The sequence below is a fragment of the Arachis hypogaea genome, chromosome 3 (genome assembly GCF_003086295.3).
Source record: "Arachis hypogaea cultivar Tifrunner chromosome 3, arahy.Tifrunner.gnm2.J5K5, whole genome shotgun sequence".
NCBI lineage: Eukaryota > Viridiplantae > Streptophyta > Magnoliopsida > Fabales > Fabaceae > Arachis > Arachis hypogaea.
In genome coordinates this window covers 22,973,638-22,997,070 of record NC_092038.1, presented here as the reverse complement: position 1 = coordinate 22,997,070, position 23,433 = coordinate 22,973,638, and the positions used below count along the sequence as shown (strand labels likewise).

General features: G+C 31.1%; 2 protein-coding genes across 2 annotated transcripts; one reads left to right on the top strand and one right to left on the bottom strand.

Moving 5' to 3' along the window:
* The first annotated feature begins 502 nt into the window (after positions 1 to 502).
* LOC112789869 (uncharacterized) lies at positions 503 to 3,349 on the top strand. The gene has a single exon (XM_025831967.3). The coding sequence runs from the start codon at positions 747 to 749 to the stop codon at positions 3,183 to 3,185; it is 2,439 nt and encodes an 812-aa protein (XP_025687752.1). The 5' UTR covers positions 503 to 746; the 3' UTR covers positions 3,186 to 3,349.
* A 3,732-nt stretch (positions 3,350 to 7,081) lies between these two features.
* LOC112789867 (basic leucine zipper 61) lies at positions 7,082 to 13,090 on the bottom strand. The gene is made up of 4 exons (XM_025831966.3): positions 11,763 to 13,090; positions 11,462 to 11,552; positions 11,228 to 11,354; positions 7,082 to 8,380 (listed from the first exon to the last, which is right to left on the bottom strand). The coding sequence occupies exons 1-4, from the start codon at positions 12,455 to 12,457 to the stop codon at positions 8,202 to 8,204; spliced, it is 1,092 nt and encodes a 363-aa protein (XP_025687751.1). The 5' UTR covers positions 12,458 to 13,090; the 3' UTR covers positions 7,082 to 8,201.
* Positions 13,091 to 23,433: the final 10,343 nt, after the last annotated feature.

The following is a 23,433-nucleotide window of genomic DNA, read 5'->3' as shown; positions in this document are numbered from 1 at the left end:
GACTAAGAAATAAAGTTAGGGACTCATTTGTCTACTAGAATTAAAAGTGGGAGAATTTTTTGTATATTTTAAAAACTATAAAATTAAGGGTATATTTGGTTTATATTTTTATTTTTATTTTTATTTTTAGTATTTTATATTTTTACCTCTTATTATTATTTTTTTTATAAAATTTAAAAAATAAAAATATTAAAAATAAAAATAAAAAATAAAAATACAAACCAAACATAGCTTAAAATATTTAATTCTTAAAATCTTAATAACTAATTTAAATAAGGTAAAAATTTAGGTATAATTAACTTCACATAAAATTAATAATTAAAAATTATTAAATAAAAATTTAGTTAAATCAGTTTAATTATTTAACAATTTTTAACTATCAACTTCACATAAAATTGACTGTGCTTAAGTTTTTACCTTTAAATAATTACTCTAAAAAAATTGAACATACCTTTTAAATTATAAATGTCAAACCAAACACACTACTAGTCTTTCAAAAGCCACGTATGGACATAAAGTCTCGATTTTGAAGGAACAAACGGCTATCAGATGGCTTAATTGCGGAGGACAAAAGCGACATTTCAAGCTCTCCTTCCTCCTTTCCGAGACGAAAGAAGCCAGGCTTTGAATTTCGAAACCTGAAAATAAAGTTGAGACGTTTCACTCCAAAAATATCCCAACCCCGTTAAGAAAAGTAGAAAACCTCTTCCTCACTCTCTCACTTACTCAATAGTCAATACAGCGCCATGACCGATTCAAATCCTCACATTCCCGACGAAAGCCCCCAAAACCCTGACACCAAAACCCAACAAGAAGAAACTCCACCCACAAGTTCCCAATCCCCCAAAACCCTAACCCTCGCCGATCAAGATCCCCAATCCCAATCCCAAACCCTACCCGATCCCAACCCTACACAGCCATCTGAACACGGGGACACTCTAATGCAAGATCCGGTCCAGAAACCCGACGACCCGGAACCCGATGCTCATGCGGCAGTGACCGTTACCGCCGCCGCCGCAGCATTATCTGGCTCCGGCCGGCGAGGCACTCCGAAGAGGAAGAAATCGGACGCGAAGCGAACCGCGCAGGAGAAGAAATGTCGCGAGAAGCTTCAGGTTCTTGTCGAAACCCTAAAGCCAATTCCTTTTGTGCCCCCGAAAGCCCTCGACTTTTCGAGCCACCAGAGCCTCCTCCAGCGCCTTGGGCTCTGGGAGTTCGTGCACCTCGAGTACGACCCCGTTGTCCGCAGCGATCTTCTTGCCCAGCTCATTGCCAGCTACGTCCCCGCGTCACGGTGTAGCTATGTCAATGGGATTAGGATCAAGCTGAGTCGTGCCGATTTGGGCCGGGCCCTGAAGTTACCCAAGAAGAATGCTGGTTCTTCGGTTACGGAGGGTAAGGAGGAGGGAGGGGAGACGGTGGACTTGGCAGAATCGATTGGGTTTATAGAGGAATTGGTGTCGAATTGGATGATGTTGCATGATGAGATGTTTATCATGACATCTGATGTTATGGGGCAACTGAATTTGATTAAGACAGGGAAGTTGGAGAAGGTTGATTGGGCAGGTTTGATTTGGTCCATGATGGATAAGGAATTGAAGGCTCCACAGCTGACGGATTGTTACTATGCTTCACATATGCAGCAGCTGATTAAGGCGCAGCACCAGGAGCTGCTGGAGGAGCCGGAGGCAGCACAGGAGGAGGAGGAGGAAGAGGAGGGAGAGGAGGTTGGAGGGAAGGATGATGGGGAAGAGGCTGAGGTTAAAGATGAGGAAGATGAGGAGGCAGCTGCCACAGCCACAGTCACAGAAAAAGTCACTGATGCAGCCACAGCCACAGCCACAGCCACAACCACTGTGGAAGACGTAGTGGATGAGAGTGGTGATGTGAAGATGAGTGGAGTTGATGAGGGTGGCAGGGATGGTGAGTTGGAGGAGCACAACATTGAGTTGAGTCTTGGTCAAGATAATGCTGAGAGGGTTGAAGTAGGGAAGGATGTGGTTGGAGGGGTACAAATTATGGATTTTGATCAGCCCAAGGTGGAAGACTCTGGGCTCTGGCTTATGGATCAGAAGAACAATGTGGAGGAGCCCTTCTTGCGGCCATGTCAGACTAGTGATGTAAAGGGGGACGAATGTGGTGAAGCGAAAGGTGTTGAAGGAGAAGAAGGGCAAGAACAGGAGGAGGAAGAGGAAGATGCAGAGGATGACGAGCATGATGGTGGGTTCAGTCTCTCACCCAAGTGTATTCCTATGGAGGGGATGCCTTCTGGGCCTGGGGGTCTTGTTCAGGCAATGTCTGCAGTGCAGATGCCTTTTACTTCTGGGATTGATCTTCGTGACAACCCTGTGGGAGATTTTCTGTCTCCCAGAGATGATCCTCATATGATATCTGGATCATCACTTTTCGGAAATGGTCACAAAAGGGAGCTTGACCTGGATAATCATAACTCTCACCATGCACTAAATGGCAGTAACAAGAGGCTAAGAGGTGATAGCCCGTGGAATTCTAAGCCTGCTGACTTTGAAACCTGCATGGAACATATAGAACATTGGATGGGGAAGGCTAGAATGATGTATGCAGCAAAAGAACAAGCATGTGATGAGTCTTTGACAAATCAGCAACTCTTGCTTAATGAACTACAGAAGCGAGATGAAATGATTGAGCAATATCATAAAGCAAAGATGGATGAGAGTCATAAGAGACAGGTAGAAATGTATCGTCTTGAGAAGGAACTGTTTATGATGACAGGCCTTGTGGAGGGCTATAGAAAGGCCTTGAAGGAAACACAGAAGGCTTTTGCTGATTATAGAACACGTTGTCCGCAAGCTGAAGAACCACTTTACAAGGATGTTCCTGGGTCTGGTGGCCTTGTTTTGAGTGTCATGGAACTGGAAAAGGAGCGCCTGAGAAAGGAAGAAGAAGAAAGGATTAAGTTGAGGGAGCTTTCGAGAGATTTTGAAAGGAAATTGAGGGAGATTGAAAGCACTTGGTTTGATAAACTGGGAGATTATGCTGGTAGTGTTGAATCCCTGGCTAACAGGTTGCAGGCTATTGAGGAGCAGGTTAAGCATTTGAAGGAAGTGAAAGCCAAATGTAATGTGGCAGCTCCTCCTGAACGTACTCCAACTGTTGAAGAACAAAATGTTGAAGATCAAAATGTTGAAGAACAGGATGCTTTGTAAGATTTAAGTTTTCCATTAGCACGTGGCCTAAATTCTGTTAACTACTAGTTCAATGCTGCAGATTGTTTATGTTTATAATGTACAGAGCTCTATTTTGAAACTGAATCCATCACCTAAGATAATTGTTACGCTAGAAGTGTGTGAAATCAAGGTTATTTTCTCTACTTTGCCTATCTTAGCTGTTCTTGATTAGTTTTAGTATTCAACCTTTGTACTTTTTGCACATTTTGTGTATGTATAGGTTAGAAGTTCTGAAGTTTGAGATGGAAAGTATTATCTTTAGGAAGAAATGTTGTGCTAAAACAGCACTGACTAGGTAAAAAGAGATTTTCTTTGATCTTTTGCATGATTAGTTAGCCAATTTTAATGCCTAGGCTTTAACCCAAATCCCACGTAGCTGCACGATGTTGTTTTATGGTCTCCATGGCTGCACCCAACATTCCTCTAGTCCGATTTCAGGCTGCATGCTTTGTGGATCATAGTAATTGTTTTTGAGTAGTAAACTACTGCTTCCTATTTATAAGTAAAAAACATACTGCCTGTCAAAATAATGTCATCCAGTTTTGCATTATGCATCTATGCAGAAATTGCTGAAGATACTTTTCATTCTTTGGAAGATCTTTTCTTTGTTTGACGGTATTATCTACGTCGTTTCTTGAATACCGAAAGAAATTCTGATCTGATGCTTTATAACCCCAGCTAAATTTAGGGGAGTTAGCATTGAAAATAGAACACTTAGTAATATCACTGTCCAATGTACACATCTGTGTGAATAACTGAATATTCATGTGTAACAACATTTCAGAAAAGCCAAGCCCTAAACACAGTCTGCTAATAGGTTTTCCGCAGTCAACGGAATATTTCTCCAGGACTGCACCTTTTTTCGGCAGGGTCCCAATCTGTTTTTGACAGTTTTGTTTTTAAACCATAGGAAGAAATTCCAAGCCGAGCTAAGTTCTTAATTACATGAATTGCTTTATCATTTGAGGAGTTTATCATTTGATCATTTTATATATATTTTTTCCTCTTCACTTTGGAGACTGATTCCTGAGGAGTTTATCATTTGATCATTTTATCATTTTACATGCTTGGTTACTTTAGAGGTCCAAAATGAATTATTTGAATTCGTGAGGTTTTCTCTCGCATACAATATGATTGATGAGTCATGTGAGATGTGACTTGAGGGCTACAAGCAGAGTGACATGGGGATATTGCTTTCAATACACTTTGAACCTCTGTTTGATGCATGTAAGAATGAATTTTCACGTTATATGAACCCATGTGCTGACTTTCGGCTTGGCATGGCCAAAGAGTAAGTGTTGACCCGGAACAAGCCGTCCTGAACTCCTGATGTCATATCAGTGATTCGTAAAGTTTGGCACGTGACCACGTATGACGCTTCAGTATTTTGGGAGGGGTTTGTTGACAACCAAGGCAATTATGGATAAAATTGTGGCGTAATCACTTGTATTGGTTTATAAAATTTATTAGTGTCTGTAAAGTTAAAATACATTGTAAAACCTTGAACCACAAGAAACTAGTACCGTGTCCAAAATTTTGTCATGCTGCTAAAATATTTGGAGTACTGTGTATAAATATGTTCCAAAGGCGACAAGTATTTGTGAATGGATACTAATGACCTTTACCGCACCTCAATTTTTCCTCTTTCTTTTCATTTGGGTGGAAGTTGGACTTGCTTTTAGCAGTTGTTCTATCCTTCTCTCTTTTCAGTTTTCACCAACTTCTGGCGCTTTGTCCCTTGCTTGTAAACAAGAGGAGGAAATTTAATTAGATTAACATTGTAGCCTTGGAGGCATGGAAGTTTGGTTAATGAGCTCGTGCCACGGGTTGAACTAGCAGATATCATGGTAGACATTAGAGTGCTTAAAAATCTTGTTGGAATCAATTTGATTTTCTATTTGGAAAACTCAAATCATAGCTTGGATAAAAAATTAGGATTAGATTTAGGAAACATTTAATTTGCAATAATATAGGCTAGAAAAATTATAGGAAGACATTCAATTCATAGTTTGGGCAAAACGGAAAGCAACATTTTGACAAAGAGAGGAAGGGGGTTGTGGCTTTAAAGAACAGAATAGAGAGGGTCTTGGCTTAGAATCATAATGATGACACCGTTGTGGTAGCGACGTGGTGGCGATCAGAATGGAGAGGGTTGTGCTAAAGATGATAAAGAAAGTGGTATGGCTGCACTGGGTATTGCCATATTGCTGAGGTGGTGGTGTATGTGGGTGGTTATGGCAAAGAAAAGAATGGACGTGTTGGCCTGTTGGGTGTTGGTGAAGTCACAAAGAACATGTTCAGGGGTCTTTACCGGAAAAAAGAAAAAAAAAACCCTTAAAATTCAAAATTTAGATTGATATGGAGGAGATGCATCGTTGTCCACTCTACTAATAATCATTTAGGGGAAGAAGTAGCTAAATTATAAGGTCGCATCTAATATGTTTCAGTGCCAACTTGGTACATCTAATGTTGAATATTTGTTTCAATAAAAATATTTATTTTTGGGTAACAAAATTACCGGAGTCCAAATATGATGTTCAAATTCCAAGTACTCAATAAATAACTATTTTTCTTTTTATTTTTATTTTTAGAAAATAAACTAAAAGAAATTATTCTAGGAAAAGATATTGCCCTAATATTAGCAGAAAATTGAAGAGAAATCACTCTAAGAAGTGAATCATAAACAATTAAGTAAAGAATTGGGATGCATCCAAGTTTAACCTATCTGTTTGCACATCCATTTCTTTACTTAAACACATGATTAACCGACAACTTAGTTAGCAAAGTCTGGATCGCTGCTACAAGAGGAAAAGCTGCATGAGAGTTGGAAAAACTCTAAAGCTATTATAGAATTTGTTTCTACTTATATGTTGATATATCCTCATTGAGAAACAATAAAGTAGTCAAAGTGATTGAGAAATTATCCAAATTCACACTAAAGGCTGCGAGAAAACTACCATGGTGATCTCGGAGGATGCCACTGCAAGCCGTCGTTCCCAAGCTATTAATAGATCCATCTGTGTTGATCTTTATCCAATGATCCGGTGGAGGACGCCAAAAAATATGAGTAATAGATAATTCAACCACTTCAACTTTACTCTTACTCAAACATTTCCATCGAGAACTCATTATATTCTTTGGCCAAACTCAAGTTTCGATGGAGGCACGAATTCTCAGATTGTAGTTCAATTTCTCAATGCTGATATCAAATGTTGCAACAGGCTATAGCAAAGAATATGGGCGACAGAACCTCGTAGAAGTTTCCTTCAGATTGTTATCAATCCATTCTAGGAGCTATGAGATTCCAACTCCAATGGTAGTAGAGACATCCACTACTATTAGATTCAGTGTCCACAAAATTTAATAGATTGTTTACGTAAGGGATCCAATCATCCAATGATCTTTTCAAAAAAAAGTCCAGTGACAATCTCCAATCCTCTAAATCGGGTTTTGATCTAATTTCTTCCAATTTTGACAAATTCTTTGCCAAACATTTGACGGTAAAAATGAGATTTTTATTCCAACACTTGTATATGATTCAGACATACAAAGATTTTTTATCTGTAACTAAATGCCAAACTAACTTCAGCAGGAAATTAAAATTTTTTTTTTTGGAATTTACAAACCTTTTCCAGTTCAAAAAAAAAATTAATGTTTCTCTTATTTGCTGAGCCATTTTAAATAAAATTATGACAATAATATGTATTTTATTAGTTTTTTATTTTCTACATTAACAACTTTCAGAAATTATATAAAAATAAAGTTATATGGAAATAACCATTCTATTTGGTTATAGAGAATATGTTAACTTGAAACATTGTAAATAGGCATTTTGGAACCTCGGTTAAAAACTTCACCATGTACAACAACAATAATTGATTCAACTGAATATTTACACTTCCATTTTTTCTTTTAAATCTTTCCAATCAATGTGTCAAATTAAGATAATTACATAACCATGAAAAACAGTAATTATAATAATGTAAAGTACAAACAAAACTCAAAGAGGAGCCAACAACACTTCAATGACATACCCTCCTTTCATCCATCCCAACACAAACCCACCACCACTACTCTTTGTTTTCCAACTTGGAATTGAAGAACACCAAAAATAATTAAATTACCCAAAAAAAAAAAAAATCAAAGACAATAACAAATACATTTAAAAACAAGTAAAAAATAAACTGAAAGAATCTCCGACATATACCTCCCACCTTCTTTCTCTCTGTTTGATGCCACTAGTGCACATGTGTTTCCCTGCATTCCAATCATGCATCTTTGAGTGGTCCCATTTTTTATTTTTTATTTTCCTCTCTTTAAAAAGTAAAACACATCACGTGACTCCTCAGCTTTGATAGCAAAAGCTTACCACCACCATCACCAACATGGCCTCACCACTCATAAATTGTGATACTCTAAAAAAATTTTTATAATTGTATTTATATAAAAAATTTTAACTCTTAGATGATAAATTATAAGATTAAATTTTGATATATTATGAAAATATATGACAAAATAAATTAATCATACTATTATACAAAATATTTTTGACATCTTCGTTTAAATACCTCCCAAATCATAAATCATCATAATTATGTTATATGATATATAATGTGACCCCCTTCTCAATTCTCTCATTTTTTCTTACTTTCTTTCCCATCAATTCAGTTACCCTAATAAAAATTCTCACCACCCTCACTACCCAACAGTACGTGACACCATTCAATTCAATTATATCACAATAAGTCACAATTTTTTTCCTCTTTTTTTCCCCCCTTTAAATTTCAATAATTTCACCTCATTTTTTCTTTCTTTTTTGGTACTATTATTCCTTCCTCTTTGAATAAAATAAAAGAAAGAAAGAAACAAAGAATCACTCACACTGTACACTAGCTATACCTAGCTACCCTTGATCAATGTAGTACTAATAATAAGGTGAGAGTCTTGTATTGGGTAGGGTTTTTTTTTTCCACCTTTTTATTATTATTTTTTTATTCAAACATTGATAAGCTGTTCCTTTTCATTATTCTGAGTATCACAACGTGGTCTTGTCGAAGATGGAGATATTGAAGGTGACACTGTGGCTGAAGCAATTTCCATATTCTTCTTCACGTTTAGTTGGTGATACACTTGCCTTAGTCTTTCTATCTCCCTTTTCAGTGCTTCTTGGTGAGCTACATTTTTATGTAATAAATTAATGAGATTATATAATTAATTAATTTCAAGCTTTGCTAAGAAGAAAAAATATATATTCGCATGCATATTCTTAAAAAAAATTTCTTTGAAATCAACAATTTTTAATATTTTTAATAATTATTTGATCATTATAAATATTAAATTATCTTTAATAAATAAATTTTACTAATTTATGTATACAAATTTTAAAAAAAATGAGTAAATATAAATTATATTAATTTATATATATAATTCTAATAAATATAAGTATAAATTATATATTTTTTAAATATAAAATTTTTATAAATATATGTGTAAATTATTATTGATTAAATACTAACAAAAAAATATAATATTTACTAAGAATATAACATTGGTCTGATCTTAAATGCATACTCTACATTTTTTTTTTGGTGACTCTACAATGTATATTTTTAAAATATCTACAATTGTTACTCTCTTCTTTCTTCTTAATTTTCTTGTGCACAAGTCATACTACCTATGGAGACAAGGGCACGTGATATGGCACACTGATTTAAAATATGAGTGGCAATGTGGCATGCAAATCACTTTTAACTAAAAGTAATGCAACTGTTTAATTTGGTTTCATAATTAACATGTTTATCCCTTATAAAGTCACTAAATAATATTTAATTTATCAATCATGTTAAATATATATTCTATTAAATTATTAAAATTAATTATATATTATTATAAAATATATATTAAAAATAAATTAAATAATATATATTTATACATAAATATATAATAATTAATTTTAATGTATAAATAATATTTTTGTTAAATTATGAATAATTTCAACAAGAAAATGTCCGCAACAGTAAGCAACTTCTGTTCTCATTACTATCGTTAGTTCCGGAAGATGACTAAGGTTCGTTTGAAAATTTTAGAAGTAATTTTTTTTTATTTTTGATTTATGAAAAGTAATAGTATTAATGTATGTTATAATTTTTAAAATTAAATTATAATTTTTTAAGAAATTATTTAGGAATTTATAGAGAAGTTAAAAAAAATGACTTCTCTCATAATACTTCTACTTTTTATCATATTTTTATAAAATAAACACTTTTAAAATTAAAAATCTAAACACAAAATAATTTATTTATAAGTTATTTTTAACAGAGTCATTTATTATTTAAGTTATTTTATCAAAAAAAGTTTAATTAAGTTGGTTACCCAAACTGGACCTAATACTCTTTATTAACTCTAGTTGTGGTATATATCTTTATCTACTTTTTTAAACTCTTTTTTATTAAATAAATTTTTAAATTAACCTTTAAAATTTTTTTATAAAATATTTAAGTTGTTAATAAATTGTTATTACTCTAAAACTTTTTAAACGAATTAATCCCTCTTAACAAGAAGGATTAATTTGTCGTGCAGAATGACTATGCGAATATTATCCAAAAATAAAGAATATTGATTTCGCTCAAACCAAGCTACAAAGGAACCTGAATATATATTAAAAGAGAGATAAAATTAAAGAAAAATATATGGAGTCACTCTAACGCTAAAAACGTCTTTTTATAAAGATATTTTTTAATAATTAAAATTTAATACATATAATTGATTAAATTGTATTATTTTTATCAAAATTAGACTAGACAAATTGATTTGACCAAAAAATAATGAGTTAAATCTTGAATTGATCTAAATTAATATTATTTTTATAAAAAATTATTACAATACCCTATTATAAAAAATGACTAAAAAACTTCTATTATATATATTAATTTTAAAAATCCTAAATTTTAGTCATTTATTTTTCTATTATAGGATTAGGATTTAAAATTTTTAAAATTAAATATATATATATATATATATATATATAAAATAAGAGTATTTTAATCATTTTCTATAATAAAAATATTATAGTCATTTTTTATAAAAAAAATAATATTTAGACCAGTTCAAAATTTGATTCACCATTTTTTTGTTAAATCAATTTATCTAGCTTAATTTTGACAAAAATAACATAATTTAATTGATTATATATATTAAATTTTATTTACTGAAAAACATCTTTAAAAAAAGACGTTTAAGACGTCTTTATCCGAGTGGTTCCCAAAATATATTGCCCCTAAAATTTCTCTATTTAGCAAACATTTCTCTAATTCTCCCTTCCCCATTACTTATTAGTTAACCAACTTCAGTTTTTATTCCATTTATTTCTAGTTTATCATGGTCTTAGACTGTTTAAATTAAACAAGATTGCAAGATTCTCTTATTTACATGCTTAACTCGTGTTTTATATTTATCTAATTGTTGTCCTGAAGCTAATGCACACTATAATCCGATGGAGAGAAATGTACATGCACATGCACATGCATCTCTAATTATTGATACAGAGACGATATTCGAATTCTGTATACTTCACACATGGTGGTCCAATAAAATTAGATATGTAAAACTAAAAGGAAAAGTCTAGGGGGCCAGCAGTTTTATTGAATTTTGGCCAGCATGTAACCAGCAGAAGAAGATGAGCCATTGGATGAAATCTCATACCAATCTCACACCATCAAATCATCATTGATGGCTAACAATCACAAAAATTGCTGGCCCCCTAGCATTGCTCAAACTAAAATTACCTCTATAAAACTGGTCCCTAGCTTTTCCACTTTTGGAAGATGCAAAAGTAACCCTCAACAATAGAAAATAATAACTAAGAGCAATTAATTATTCTTATCCCCCAACCTTAGCTCCTAAGTGCCAATTAGTCAATAGTTTAAGCATTAATTACGTAGAGAAATGAATAAACAATAGTAGTATAGCATCTTGGAGGATACTATGAAGGTAAACTAAAAGAGAATACGTAAAGCAATTACCATCTTTGAAGATCTTGTCCTGTGCCAAAGCTGCGATTCTTTGCTTGAGAGCACTGTTATCAACATTTAGAAGCAAACGTTGGTGATCCAAAAATGCCACCCGCGGTGATAATACTGAAACTTCCGCCTTCATTCGTAATTAAACACCAATATAATTATTATTGTAACAAATTAATCTATGATGATATGTACCAAAAGAATTACAATGATGATGGAATTAATTTTTTAACGTACCTGTAATGAAGTTACACTGCGCTCAAGCTCTGATATGTGTTGCAGCTTCCTCACTCTTGATCTTTGTGCTGATTGTCTATTAGCCAAAATCCTGTTCGTATAAAAAAAAATAATTAAATCAAGATTAGAATCAGAGGAAATTAAATTAACAAATAATAATAATGTACTTAATTAGTTTCTAACAAGGTACATTATTATGAACAATAATTAATAATCCATATTAAACACTAACTAATAACACATTATCCATTTGCAGCTTTATTTAATTAAAGCGATGAAAGAATAGAATTGTAATATTTACCTTTTTACCCTCTTGGGGTCTGTAATTTTTTCACTGGAATTTGTAGTAGCAGCATTTGCATTGGAGTTATTATTGTTATTCTTACTGCTATCATCATCATTATCCTGAGCTTTATTATTGCATTGGCTTTCATCTTCATCGGATTCCACCTTCACTTGTTGCTGATCATGATGATCATCATCATCCTTATTGATCTCTTTGTTGTTTGTGTCTCTCTCATTATCGTTGATGCTATCATGATCGGAAGAACTAGAAGGATTCGATGACGTCGACATTGTCGCCGGCGGCGGCGGCGGCGGCATCGTCATCATATTCATGGAGTTGTTAGTGTTGTTATCACCGCCGGAAACTACCTCATCACTGAACATGTTCATGAATTGATAATCATCAAACCTCTCAAACTCGTCTTCGCCGCCGTCGCCGTTGCTGCTGCTGTGGTTAATGTGCCTGGGCGATTCCACGAAAATGGAGTCGCTCATGGACCGTCGGTGGGCCCCGCGCCTTGCCGACGAGAAGTCCAGAAACTCGTCAACCCAGGAAGGGTTTTGCTGCTGTTGTTGGTTTTGGTGGCGGTTTGTGTTTGTTGAAATGCTTGTGAGAGAAGGCATCTTTTGGTGATGATGATTTTGATTTGATGAAAACTCAGGCCAATTATTACTTGCCATGTTTGGAATCTTTGGCGGCAATTGTGCCATTTTGCCAATGAAATGGATTTGGAAGATGAAAGGATTTCACTCTTGAATCTTGATAATAATAATAATAAACAAACTTCTTTAGCTGCAAAAACTTTCCAATTCTATATCTATATTTAGTTGCAAATATTTGTGTGTGATGATAGGCACTTGAGAAACCAAAGATGGAAGGAAGAAGGAGAGAAAGAAGTGAAGAAAGGAGCTTCTTCTAAGAAAGCCTTTATATATATATAAAGAAATGTTTATATTTATTACTGAGAAACCAATAGGAGGGGAATGTTAGAGGGAGAAAGAAGAATCAAAGGTTGAGAAGAGAAAGAAGATTGCAACAACAACAATAACAAAATAACTAAATCACACATAACCACCATCATCAACTTCTTTTTCTTTTTTTTCTTTTAGATATGCATAGTAGTAATAATCATCATCTCTAATTAATTATTTAATTTTCTTTTCTTTTTTAAAATCCCAATAAATCTCTGGGGGTATCTGCATCTATGTGTTTGTGCAGTGGGGTCACATGGGAGAGAGAGAGAGAGAGATTAAGATTGGGACAGCTATGAACAGCTGTTTGAGGAGAAAGGGTTTGGGTCTCCTCAACTCAACGGCATTACTGGAAAGTCGCCAGTGGTTAATGCTTTAATAAATAAATAAAATAACTATATATAAATTATTTAATTAATAAAAAAATAAATAAATAGGTATTTACTATATAGTGGGAATCATCCACCACGTGCCATTGTGACCGTCTCTTTAGTGCCATCACCCTTATAATAATAGTCCCATTATTTTTTTTTCTAACTTTACACCATTTCCTCATTTTTATTTTAATTATAGACCATAGACCATAGTCTAAATTTTAACCAATTTCAACGCGATATTCTATTTTTTTCAACGTTATAATTACTTTGAAATATTCAGTTAATTCGTTACCCTACTCGGTAGAATTGTTATTTAACTAATTTGATTAGTCTATGGTCCAAATTAAACTTTGGCACACGGTAAAATGTTGGGAGTTATGCATGTAACAGAGAGGAAGATAATGTGTGTGTGAGAGAAAGCAGTAGAGAAATTTCATAATAACCAAATGTAGGTAAGTATGTTTGTAAAGGATAGTTTTTAAGTTGAACTAGCAATAATTGAAACGATTAATTGATTACTGGTTAATTGTATGATTTGTTTATGCTCAAGTAACATAAAATTATGTCAACGAACTCTAGTTTAAATGATATATAATCTCTCTATCTTCACTTAAAAGTTTTGAATTCGAATTTTACTTTTAATTTAAAAAAAATATAAAAAATATCAAAGTTTGAATAATATATAAAGTAATACACTCAACTAATAATAATTTAGCACTTCATTTTATTTTATTGATCTTTCAGAAATGATCGTGTTTTTGGGTTATGGATTTGATCGGTTGGTCAAATTGGGTTTGATAATTCGTCGAGTGGGAAGAAGAATAGTACAATAGTAGGGGTAATTAGATTAAAGATAGAAACAAAATCAGGTAACTGATTTTAATGAATGATGTCGACGATCTATATGAAAATTTTAAAGAATTGATGTCTACACTGAAACTTTTTTTCTTCTAAAAAACAAGGATGCCAACCACACACTTGAGCAGCTTAATGATTAGTTAAGATGTGAATCATGTGGTTTTGTGAACTGAGAGAAGAACAAAGGTCATGTGCTTAAAAGGTTTCGATCAGGCACGAATCTAAAAAATTTTGATAATAAAAACGAAATATATCTATTATAGTAATAATTTTTATAATAAAAATATTACATTTATATAAAAAATTAGTTATCAAATTATATTATTTATTATAAATTTATATATAAATACATATATTATTTAACTTATTTTTAATGTGTATTTTGTATTTTAAAATTTATTTTGTACAAATAATTATTTTATATATACATAGTATAATTGTTGTTATAATTATATTTTATTATTATAAAATATGATTAAATTTTAAATATATAATTATAAATTAAATTACTAAAATAGTAATTTAAATAATAACATAATTTAAACTTTATTTTTTTATATTTCATATTTTGAAATCTTGACAATATAATTAAAATGTCTTTTTTTTTTTGTATATGTCGTTAAATAATCATTTAAAACTCAATTTTCATATACAATTAGCTCTTGATGATATTCATAGTTGAAAAAGTTCATTCAATTAGTGTAGTTATTATAAAAAAAACTAAAGTTAATTTTAAAAGAAGAAACACAATTGGATAGATAATATTCTTTTGAGTCGATTTTTAAGAAAAAACACCAATCTTATTTAAATTTAAAAATTGATCATTATAATGGACATCTAATATGAAGTTCTCAAATTGACTATCAAGTGTCGAAAGTTGAATAAAAAATTATTGTGAGGTCAAATTTAATAATTTAGTGGGAACAAATAAATATTATTGTTATTATATACTATTCAATAAAATTTCAAATTATAGTAGGGGTACTTGCCCCACACCTAGAGAAGTGGATTGGTCCCTGGTTCTATTTCACTTTATTTTTGGTAATTTTGATAGAGTGTCAAATCAAATTCGTATCAAAATTTTAATTCAAAGAGCATATACTCTTCTTAGAGAATGAACTCGACTCGAGATTTACTTAATATATGTGTCGAATGATTCTCGTACATAAAAATTGAGTCAAATAATGTAGATGACAATAATAAATGAAATACAAAAAAGATAAATGAAACTTAAAATAGATAAAATTCGAAATCAAAAGAAAGTAAAATGCTTTAAGAAAAGAAGAATAAAATACTCAAAGAAAAGAAATAAAAGTATAATAAATTGAAAATTATCCAGACATTCACATGCACTTACATTTTATAATTCTTTTTAGCATCAATCTTACTTGGATTTTACATAATTTTATATGATGATAAAGTGTTTAGAATGAAGTCATTTAACTCTTCTAAGTTTTTCCTATAAATAGATCACAAAGGTGAATTGCAGAATATTTTTCTTTTGTCACGATCTAATTTTCTCTTTTTCTCATATTCTTACAACTCACGACCTTGTCTTAACTGTGAAGGACTTTGTTCTTCAAGATGAATATTCCACGTCTTTACTTTTATCTTAACCACAATATTTTTTCACCTTCTTTATTTATCACGAGCTAAATGATTTTCTCACGTATTATTAAAAAATTTCGACCTCTGCTTTTTTTTCCGACTCGACTTGTGTCTCTCTCACACACACGCATGCATGTACACACATACGCGCACACAGACACACACAGAGTAAATACCCAACTCGACCACACACTTAATTAGAGTGAATACCCAACTTGATTTTTGATAATTTTTTTGAAGGGACTACGAGACCCTCAAACAAAAAAAAGTACCCTTTCTAACTCCCGATCTTTACTTTTACGAGACCGATTAGTTTCTATATCAATGATAAAAAAATATTAAAAGATGGCTAATCAATTTCATAAAAATAAAGATGAGGAGTCGAAAAAAATATATTTTTTATTTAAATTTTTTATTATTATTAACTGTTATAATCATTTAATTAATTAGCTAAGTGGAGTGTTTGTTTAATAAAAATAGGAAATTACATTCTTTACGTCCCAAAAATTTGTAAATTTACTAACTCACTTATGTTTGAATTTAATTTTTTTGTTGGTTAATTATTCACTGAAAAATTAGTTCTCTCATTGGAGCATTTTTTTTTAAAAAGATTAAATAAACTCTTTTAAAATAAAAAAGTTAATAAAGTGATAAAAGAGAGAGGTAATCACTTTTAAATTAAGAGTGTATAAATTATATATGATAAAAGTTATAAATTTAATAGTAATTAATTTTTTTTATTTTACTAATTTTAGAAGATTAAATTATTTTTTAAAATACAGAAAAAATATATTTAAAATATAGACATCATTTATTTATTGAGTACACTTTTAAAGTAATACTTAAAAAGTCACCAAAAAAAATTAATACTTAAAAATTTTATTACTAATAAAATAATCTCAAAAGATATAAACTATAAAAAATCCTCTAAAAATAGTTAAATCTGACAAAAATAATTATTCGTCAAGTAACTTTCTTTCTGTTATTAAAAGATGTTGAGTTGATAATAAATTTAATAAGATGGCAAACATAAAACGTGACATGACAAGTGTTTATCATAAACCACAAATCCTAATTCCAATTTGTTACCAATTCTTTGGCATGAGTTGCGCATTGGTCTTGGAGATTTGATTGAGACGGCGTGCACATTGCCTGCACCTCCAACATTGCTGTTAGTACTAAGTTAAAGTATGCATAGTCGTTGGTGGTGAACCTCATGCCTCCTCTCTTTTGGCATGGTACCCAATAATAATGATAATAATAATACAAAGAGACGGTTGGCAAAAGAACTGAATAATTGTATGTAATTATGTATGTATATATGTATGTATGTATGTAGTACACAAGTGTTGTTAACGAGGAGGACGTTGTTTGGAGGGCAGAAATTGGCGGTCATGACAACAGAGACATGTATGAATTTACCTTGGACAACCACACCTAGATCTTGACTTTTTTATTGTGAAAGATTTTCAAAAAATTTATATTAAATTAAATTTAAATATTTAAACTTTTTAATAAATTTTGTATATTGGATATTGTTGTAATCTTTTATTTTTTTTACTTTTAGTTAAAATTATTTGTTTTAATTTAGAAATTTGAAAATTTAAAAACAAATATTTTAAAAAATTTTTTATTGGATATTGTTGGACTTTATTTTATTTTTATACTTTTAATAAAAAAATTATTTTTTAGTTTAAAAATTAAAAAATACAAAAATAAGTTTTATAAAATTTTATAAAATATTTTTTATTTTTTTATTCACCGGATAATGTTGCATCCGGAGCACGACGCTCGGACTCTTGACTTTTTTGCCGTTGAACTTCTTAAAAAAATTTAGAATAAATTAGATATAAAAATTTAAATTTTTAATTTTTTATGTTTATTGGATATTTTAGGAATTTTTATTCTTTCTAATTTTATTAAAAAATTATTATTTTTATTTTGGAAATTAAAAAATTAAAAAAATAATTTTACAAATATTTTATTTACTAGATATTGCTAGACTATAATTTATTTTTCTACTTTTATTAAAAATTTTAATTTTTGGTTTAAAAATTAAATATAAAAAATTTAGTTTATAAAATTTTAAATTTTTAAATATATTTTTTTGTTTTTTATTCACCGAAAAATGCTGCACCCGAACCACGACGTCTGGACCCTTGACTTTTTTATTGTTTGATATTTTCAAAATTTAGAATAAATTAATTTTAAAAAATTAAATTTTTGAAATATTTTATTTTTCTATTTTTTATAAATTTTTTTTTGTAATTAAGAAATTTAAAAATTCAAAAAAATAATTTTACAAATTTTTTGTTAATGGATCTTGCAGGACTTTATTTTATTTTTCTACTTCTAATAAAATATTTAATTTATTAATTTAGAAATTCAAAAATATTTATTTTATTTTTTCATTCACGGAATAATGTCTCACTTGGACAACGACACCCAGATCCTTGACTTTTTTATTGCTGAACATTTTCAAAAAATTTAGATTAAATTAAATTTAAATATTTAAACTTTTTTAAAAAAAAATTTATTGGATATTGTTGTAATCTTTTATTTTTTTATATTTAGTTAAAATTGTTTGTTTAATTTAGAAATTTAAAAATTTAAAAACAAATATTTAAAAAATTTTTTTATTGGATATTGCTGGACTTTATTTTATTTTTATACTTTTAGTAGACAAAATTAATTTTTAGTTTAAAAATTAAAAAATACAAAAATAAGTTTTATAAAATTTTATAAAATATTTTTTATTTTGTTATTCACTGGATAATGCTGCATCCGGAGCACTACGCTCGGACCCTTGGCTTTTCTACTGTTGAACTTCTTCAAAAAATTTAGAATAAATTAGATATAAAAATTTAAATTTTTAATTTTTTTTGTTTATTGGATATTTTTGAAATTTTTATTCTTTCTAATTTTATTAAAAAAATTATTATTTTTAATTTGGAAATTAAAAAATTAAAAAATAATTTTACAAATATTTTATTTACTAGATATTGCTAGACTATATTTTATTTTTCTACTTTTATTAAAAATTTTAATTTTTTGTTTAAAAATTAAATATAAAAATTTAATTTATAAAATATTAAATTTTTAAATATATTTTTTGTTTTTTATTCACTGAAAAATGCTGCACCCGAACCACGATGTTCGGACCATTGACTTTTTTATTGTTTGTTATTTTCAAAATTTAGAATAAATTAATTTTAAATAATTAAATTTTTGAAATATTTTATTTTTATATTTTTTATAAAAAAATTTTTGTAATTAAGAAATTTAAAGATTCAAAAAAAATAATTTTACAAATTTTTTGTTAATGGATCTTGCAGGACTTTATTTTATTTTTCTACTTCTAATAAAAGATTTAATTTACTAATTTAGAAATTCAAAAATATTTATTTTATTTTTTCATTCACGGAATAATATCTCACCTGGACAACGACACCCAAATCTTTGACTTTTTTATTGCTGAATATTTTCAAAAAATTTAGATTAAATTAAATTTAAATATTTAAATTTTCTTAAAATTTTTGTTTATTGGATATTGTTGTAATCTTTTATGTTATAACTTTTAGTTAAAATTGTTTGTTTTAATTTAGAAATTTGAAAATCAGAAAACAAATAATTTTAAAATTTTTTTATTAGATATTGCTGGACATTATTTTATTTTTCTACTTTTATTAAAAAAATTATTTAATAGTTTAAAAATAAAAAAATACAAAAAAAAGTTTTATAAAATTTTATAAAATATTTTTTATTTTTTTATTCACTGGATAATGCTGCATCCGGAGCATGACGCTTGGACCCTTGACTTTTTTACTGTTGAATTTCTTCAAAAAATTTAGAATAAATTAGATATAAAAATTTTAATTTTTTATTTTTTTTGTTTATTGGATAATTTTGGAATTTTTATTCATTCTAATTTTTTTAAAAAAATTATTATTTTTAATTTGAAAATTAAAAATTTAAAAAATAATCTTACAAATATTTTATTTACTAGAATTGCTAGACTATATTTTATTTTTCTACTTTTATTAAAAATTTTAATTTTTAGTTTAAAAATTAAATATCAAAAATTTAATTTATAAAATTTTAAATTTTTAAATATATTTTTTTGTTTTTTATTCACTAAATAATGTTGTGATGACAAGTCATCTTATGCTAGCTTTTCAAGCATTTTTCACTTGTTTCATTAGGTTTTATGCACTTTCTTGGATTATAAGTAAGTGATTTGGAATGGATTTGCATGGTTTTATTGAATCAATCAACCACCCTTTATTTGACACAAAATCATGATGTTTAAACTAGAATTAGTTGGTTTTTGAATGATTTATAAATCTTGTGAATTTGGTGATACTCTGATTGGTTATTTTGATTTCTTGTAGGTGAAGAAAAGAAGAAAACAAGAAAGCGTAGCCCAAAGAAAACAAAAGCATGGCACACCAAGTGAAGCAGAGGCATGGCGCTCACTAAGTGAGCGTAGCGCTCTCTATTTGAGCGCTAGACAAAGGCCAAGGGAGCAAGGCCTATGGCGATGAGTGAAAAGAGTTAACTGAGTGCCCAAGGAAGCAAGCAAAATCAATAGCGCTCAGTTAACTAAGTTCACTTTATCGTGGGTCTCCTCAAAGAAAATCAAGGTGCAATATTTGGTAGTGGCCTCACTAAGTTTCGAACCAAGCACTTGAGAGACAAGAGGAGCGCTACTACAAGGCTTGGGCAAGAAAAATAAGCCAAAATGGCTTAACAAGGATTCGAACAAGGGAGCTCACACTCAAGGCAAAGGCGCTACAAGGAATGGCACAAAGGGGCGCTCAGTTATTTTGTTTCACTGAGCGCTAAGTGCTTTACAATAGGTGGCACCAAATTGCTTCATCAAGGGCTCGAAGGTGGAGTCCCTTTCAACACAAATGGCGTTGGGTTAACATACTTCACTGAGCACTAGTGTAAAGGAAATGGGCATGAAATGGGAAGGCCAATGCTCGAAGTTGGGAACCTCATTAACAAGTAAAGGGGCGCTCGGTTAAGTGCCTTAACTTAACGCTATGAGGGGCTGCACTATGAAGGAGCTTGGCACGCTACAAGAATTGAAGGCTGGTGCGCAACAAAAGTTGGGAGGGCCAAAAGCATTGAGTGCTCAGTTAAATAACACAACTGAACGCTTCCCTAGAGCTGCACCTGGTCCAAAAATCAAATTAAATTCAATTTTTCACCAAATTAAAATGCCCACTCCAAATTATAAAAACCCAAAAATAAGAAGTGTATAAATAAGAGTTAGTTTGATTTAGAGAGGACCTTTTGACACTTTTATTTTTCACCTTCTTTTCATTTTTTTAGTTTTACTTTTAGCTCACTTTTACAATTTTAGCTAGAAATTTGGGAATTGGGATAGAGAATTGAGTTCTCTTCCTCTTTGTTCTTTCTTCTGCACACTCTACTTTCTATTTTGAAATTTTGGATTGAGATTGAAGAAATTCTGTTTCATTCTTGATCTGAAATCCCTCTTGTTCTTCTGCTGCAAAATTTCAGTGAATTATGATTTGAATCAAAGTTCTCTTTACTGCTTTCATCTTTCTTTCTTCTGCAAATTGTTCTTTGTTGGATCAAGGAAGGAATTGAGATTTAGACTTGTTTTTTAGTCTCATTGAGCCCCTGAGATCTTCACTTGTTCTTTTAGATTTTGCAATTGAGTTTTCTTGCTGTTTTACTTTTTCAAGCAATTTTGCTTTTCTGTTTAGATCTGCTGAATTTCATTTCATCTTTTACTTTTCTGTTTGATTGCTATTTACATTCTCTTGTTTAATTTCTGAAATCCCAGCTCCCAAAGCCCCTTTATTATTCAAGCAATTTACATTTCTTGCACTTTAAGATTCAGTAATTTACATTTCTTGCAATTTAAGTTTCAGTCATTTACATTACTTGTTCTTTAAGATTCAGCTCTTTTACTTCTTCTGTCCTTTATTTTACTGTCAATTCTCCCCCTCCCTTTTACTTTCATGCAATTTAGCTTCTGTTGGATACAATTCACTCAATCATCAACTGTTTGCTTGACTAAATCAACCACCTAACTAAAATTTCTCAATCCTTCAATCCCTGTGGGATCGACCTCACTCATATGAGTTATTACTACTTGATGCGACCCGGTACACTTGCCGGTGAGTTTTGTGTTGGATAGTTTTCCACACATCAAGTTTTTGGCGCTGTTGCCGGGGATTGAATTAGATTGACAATGATTAAGTAAGGTGGTGGTCTAGATTAAGCACTTTTTCTTTGTTTTTGTTATTTTTCTTTGTTTTTTTACTAAGCTCACTAACTGTTTGAGACTTTGTCTCTGCTAACTCTAACTGCACTCAAGCTACAAGAGTGCTTCTGTGTATTTCTTGTGTTTGTTTGCATGTCACAGGCAAGAAGAGAGATCCCTAACTTTTGTGATCAAGATGAGAGGAAGGATCTGAGGAAGAGAATTAAGAGATGGAAGACAATCCACCTCAGAGAAGAGTCTTGGCTTCTTACACGTTTGCTAATCCAAGGCATTGTGGGAGTAGCATCCTTACCCCAAATGTCAATGCAAATAACTTTGAATTGAAACCCCAACCCATCACTTTGGTACAAAACAACTGCTCCTATGGCGGAAGTCCATTAGAAGATCCAAACCAGCATTTATCTACTTTCCTAAGGATCTGTGACACAGTAAAGTCTAATGGTGTGTATCTAGACACATACAAATTGTTGCTGTTCCCATTTTCATTGAGGGACAAGGCTGCTCAATGGTTGGAAGCCTTCCTACAGGGAAGCATCACTAGCTGGGATGATCTAGTGAGTAAATTCCTAGCCAAATTCTACCCACCTCAGAAGATTATCAAACTAAAGACAGAGGTACAAACCTTTATACAAATGGATGGAGAATCCCTCTATGAGGTTTGGGAGAGATACAGAGCCTTGATCAGAAAGTGTCCCCCTGAAATGTTTAATGAATGGGACAAGCTTTAGAACTTCTATGAAGCATTGACACTGAGAGCTCAATAAGCTTTGGATCATTCAACAGGAGGATCATTACAACTTATGAAGACAGCTGAGGAAGACCAAAACCTTGTGGACATAGTGGCGAACAATCAATATTTTTATGCTCATCAAAGGCAACGCCAACCAGCTTCCAAGAGAGGTGTCTTGGAGTTTGGAGGTGCTGACTCTCTCTTGGAACAAAATAAACAGATGCATCAACAAATTCAGCAATAGATGGAATTGATGGCCAAGAGAATTGAGCAAATTTCCAAAGTAAACACACAAGGCCAATCTCAAGTCTCACATGGATGGAATCAATCTAAAGAAGGCACTGGGACATTCAATTATGAGCAACAAAACCTTGAGAAGATGCAACACATGAATAACACCTCAAGTTCATTCCAACACAACTTCCATGGTGATGCACACAATCTATCCTGGAAGACTCATTCTAACTTGAGGTGGGGTGAGCACCAGAATCAAGGACAAAGGGATTTCAACTCTAACAGCTTCTGCAACACAAACAAGCACAACCAAACCCCTACTAACAACAACCATCACACACTATCACAAAACACATGCCTCCAACCCTACCACACTTCACAAACCCCCCAAAACAACATTTCCACACCTCTATTTAATCCACAAAACAACCTCCACCAACAATCATCATACCCCACACAGCCTCATCCAGAATCTCAAAGGATCTCCACTTTAGAAACATTAATGGAGAAACTCATCAAAACTCAAGAGATGGCCAGACAAGATCAAGAAGCAGCAAGAAAAGATCAAGCCATAACAAGCAAAAACCAAGAAGCTTCAATTAGAAATCTTGAGAGGCATATAGAACAAATGGCTAGACAAATT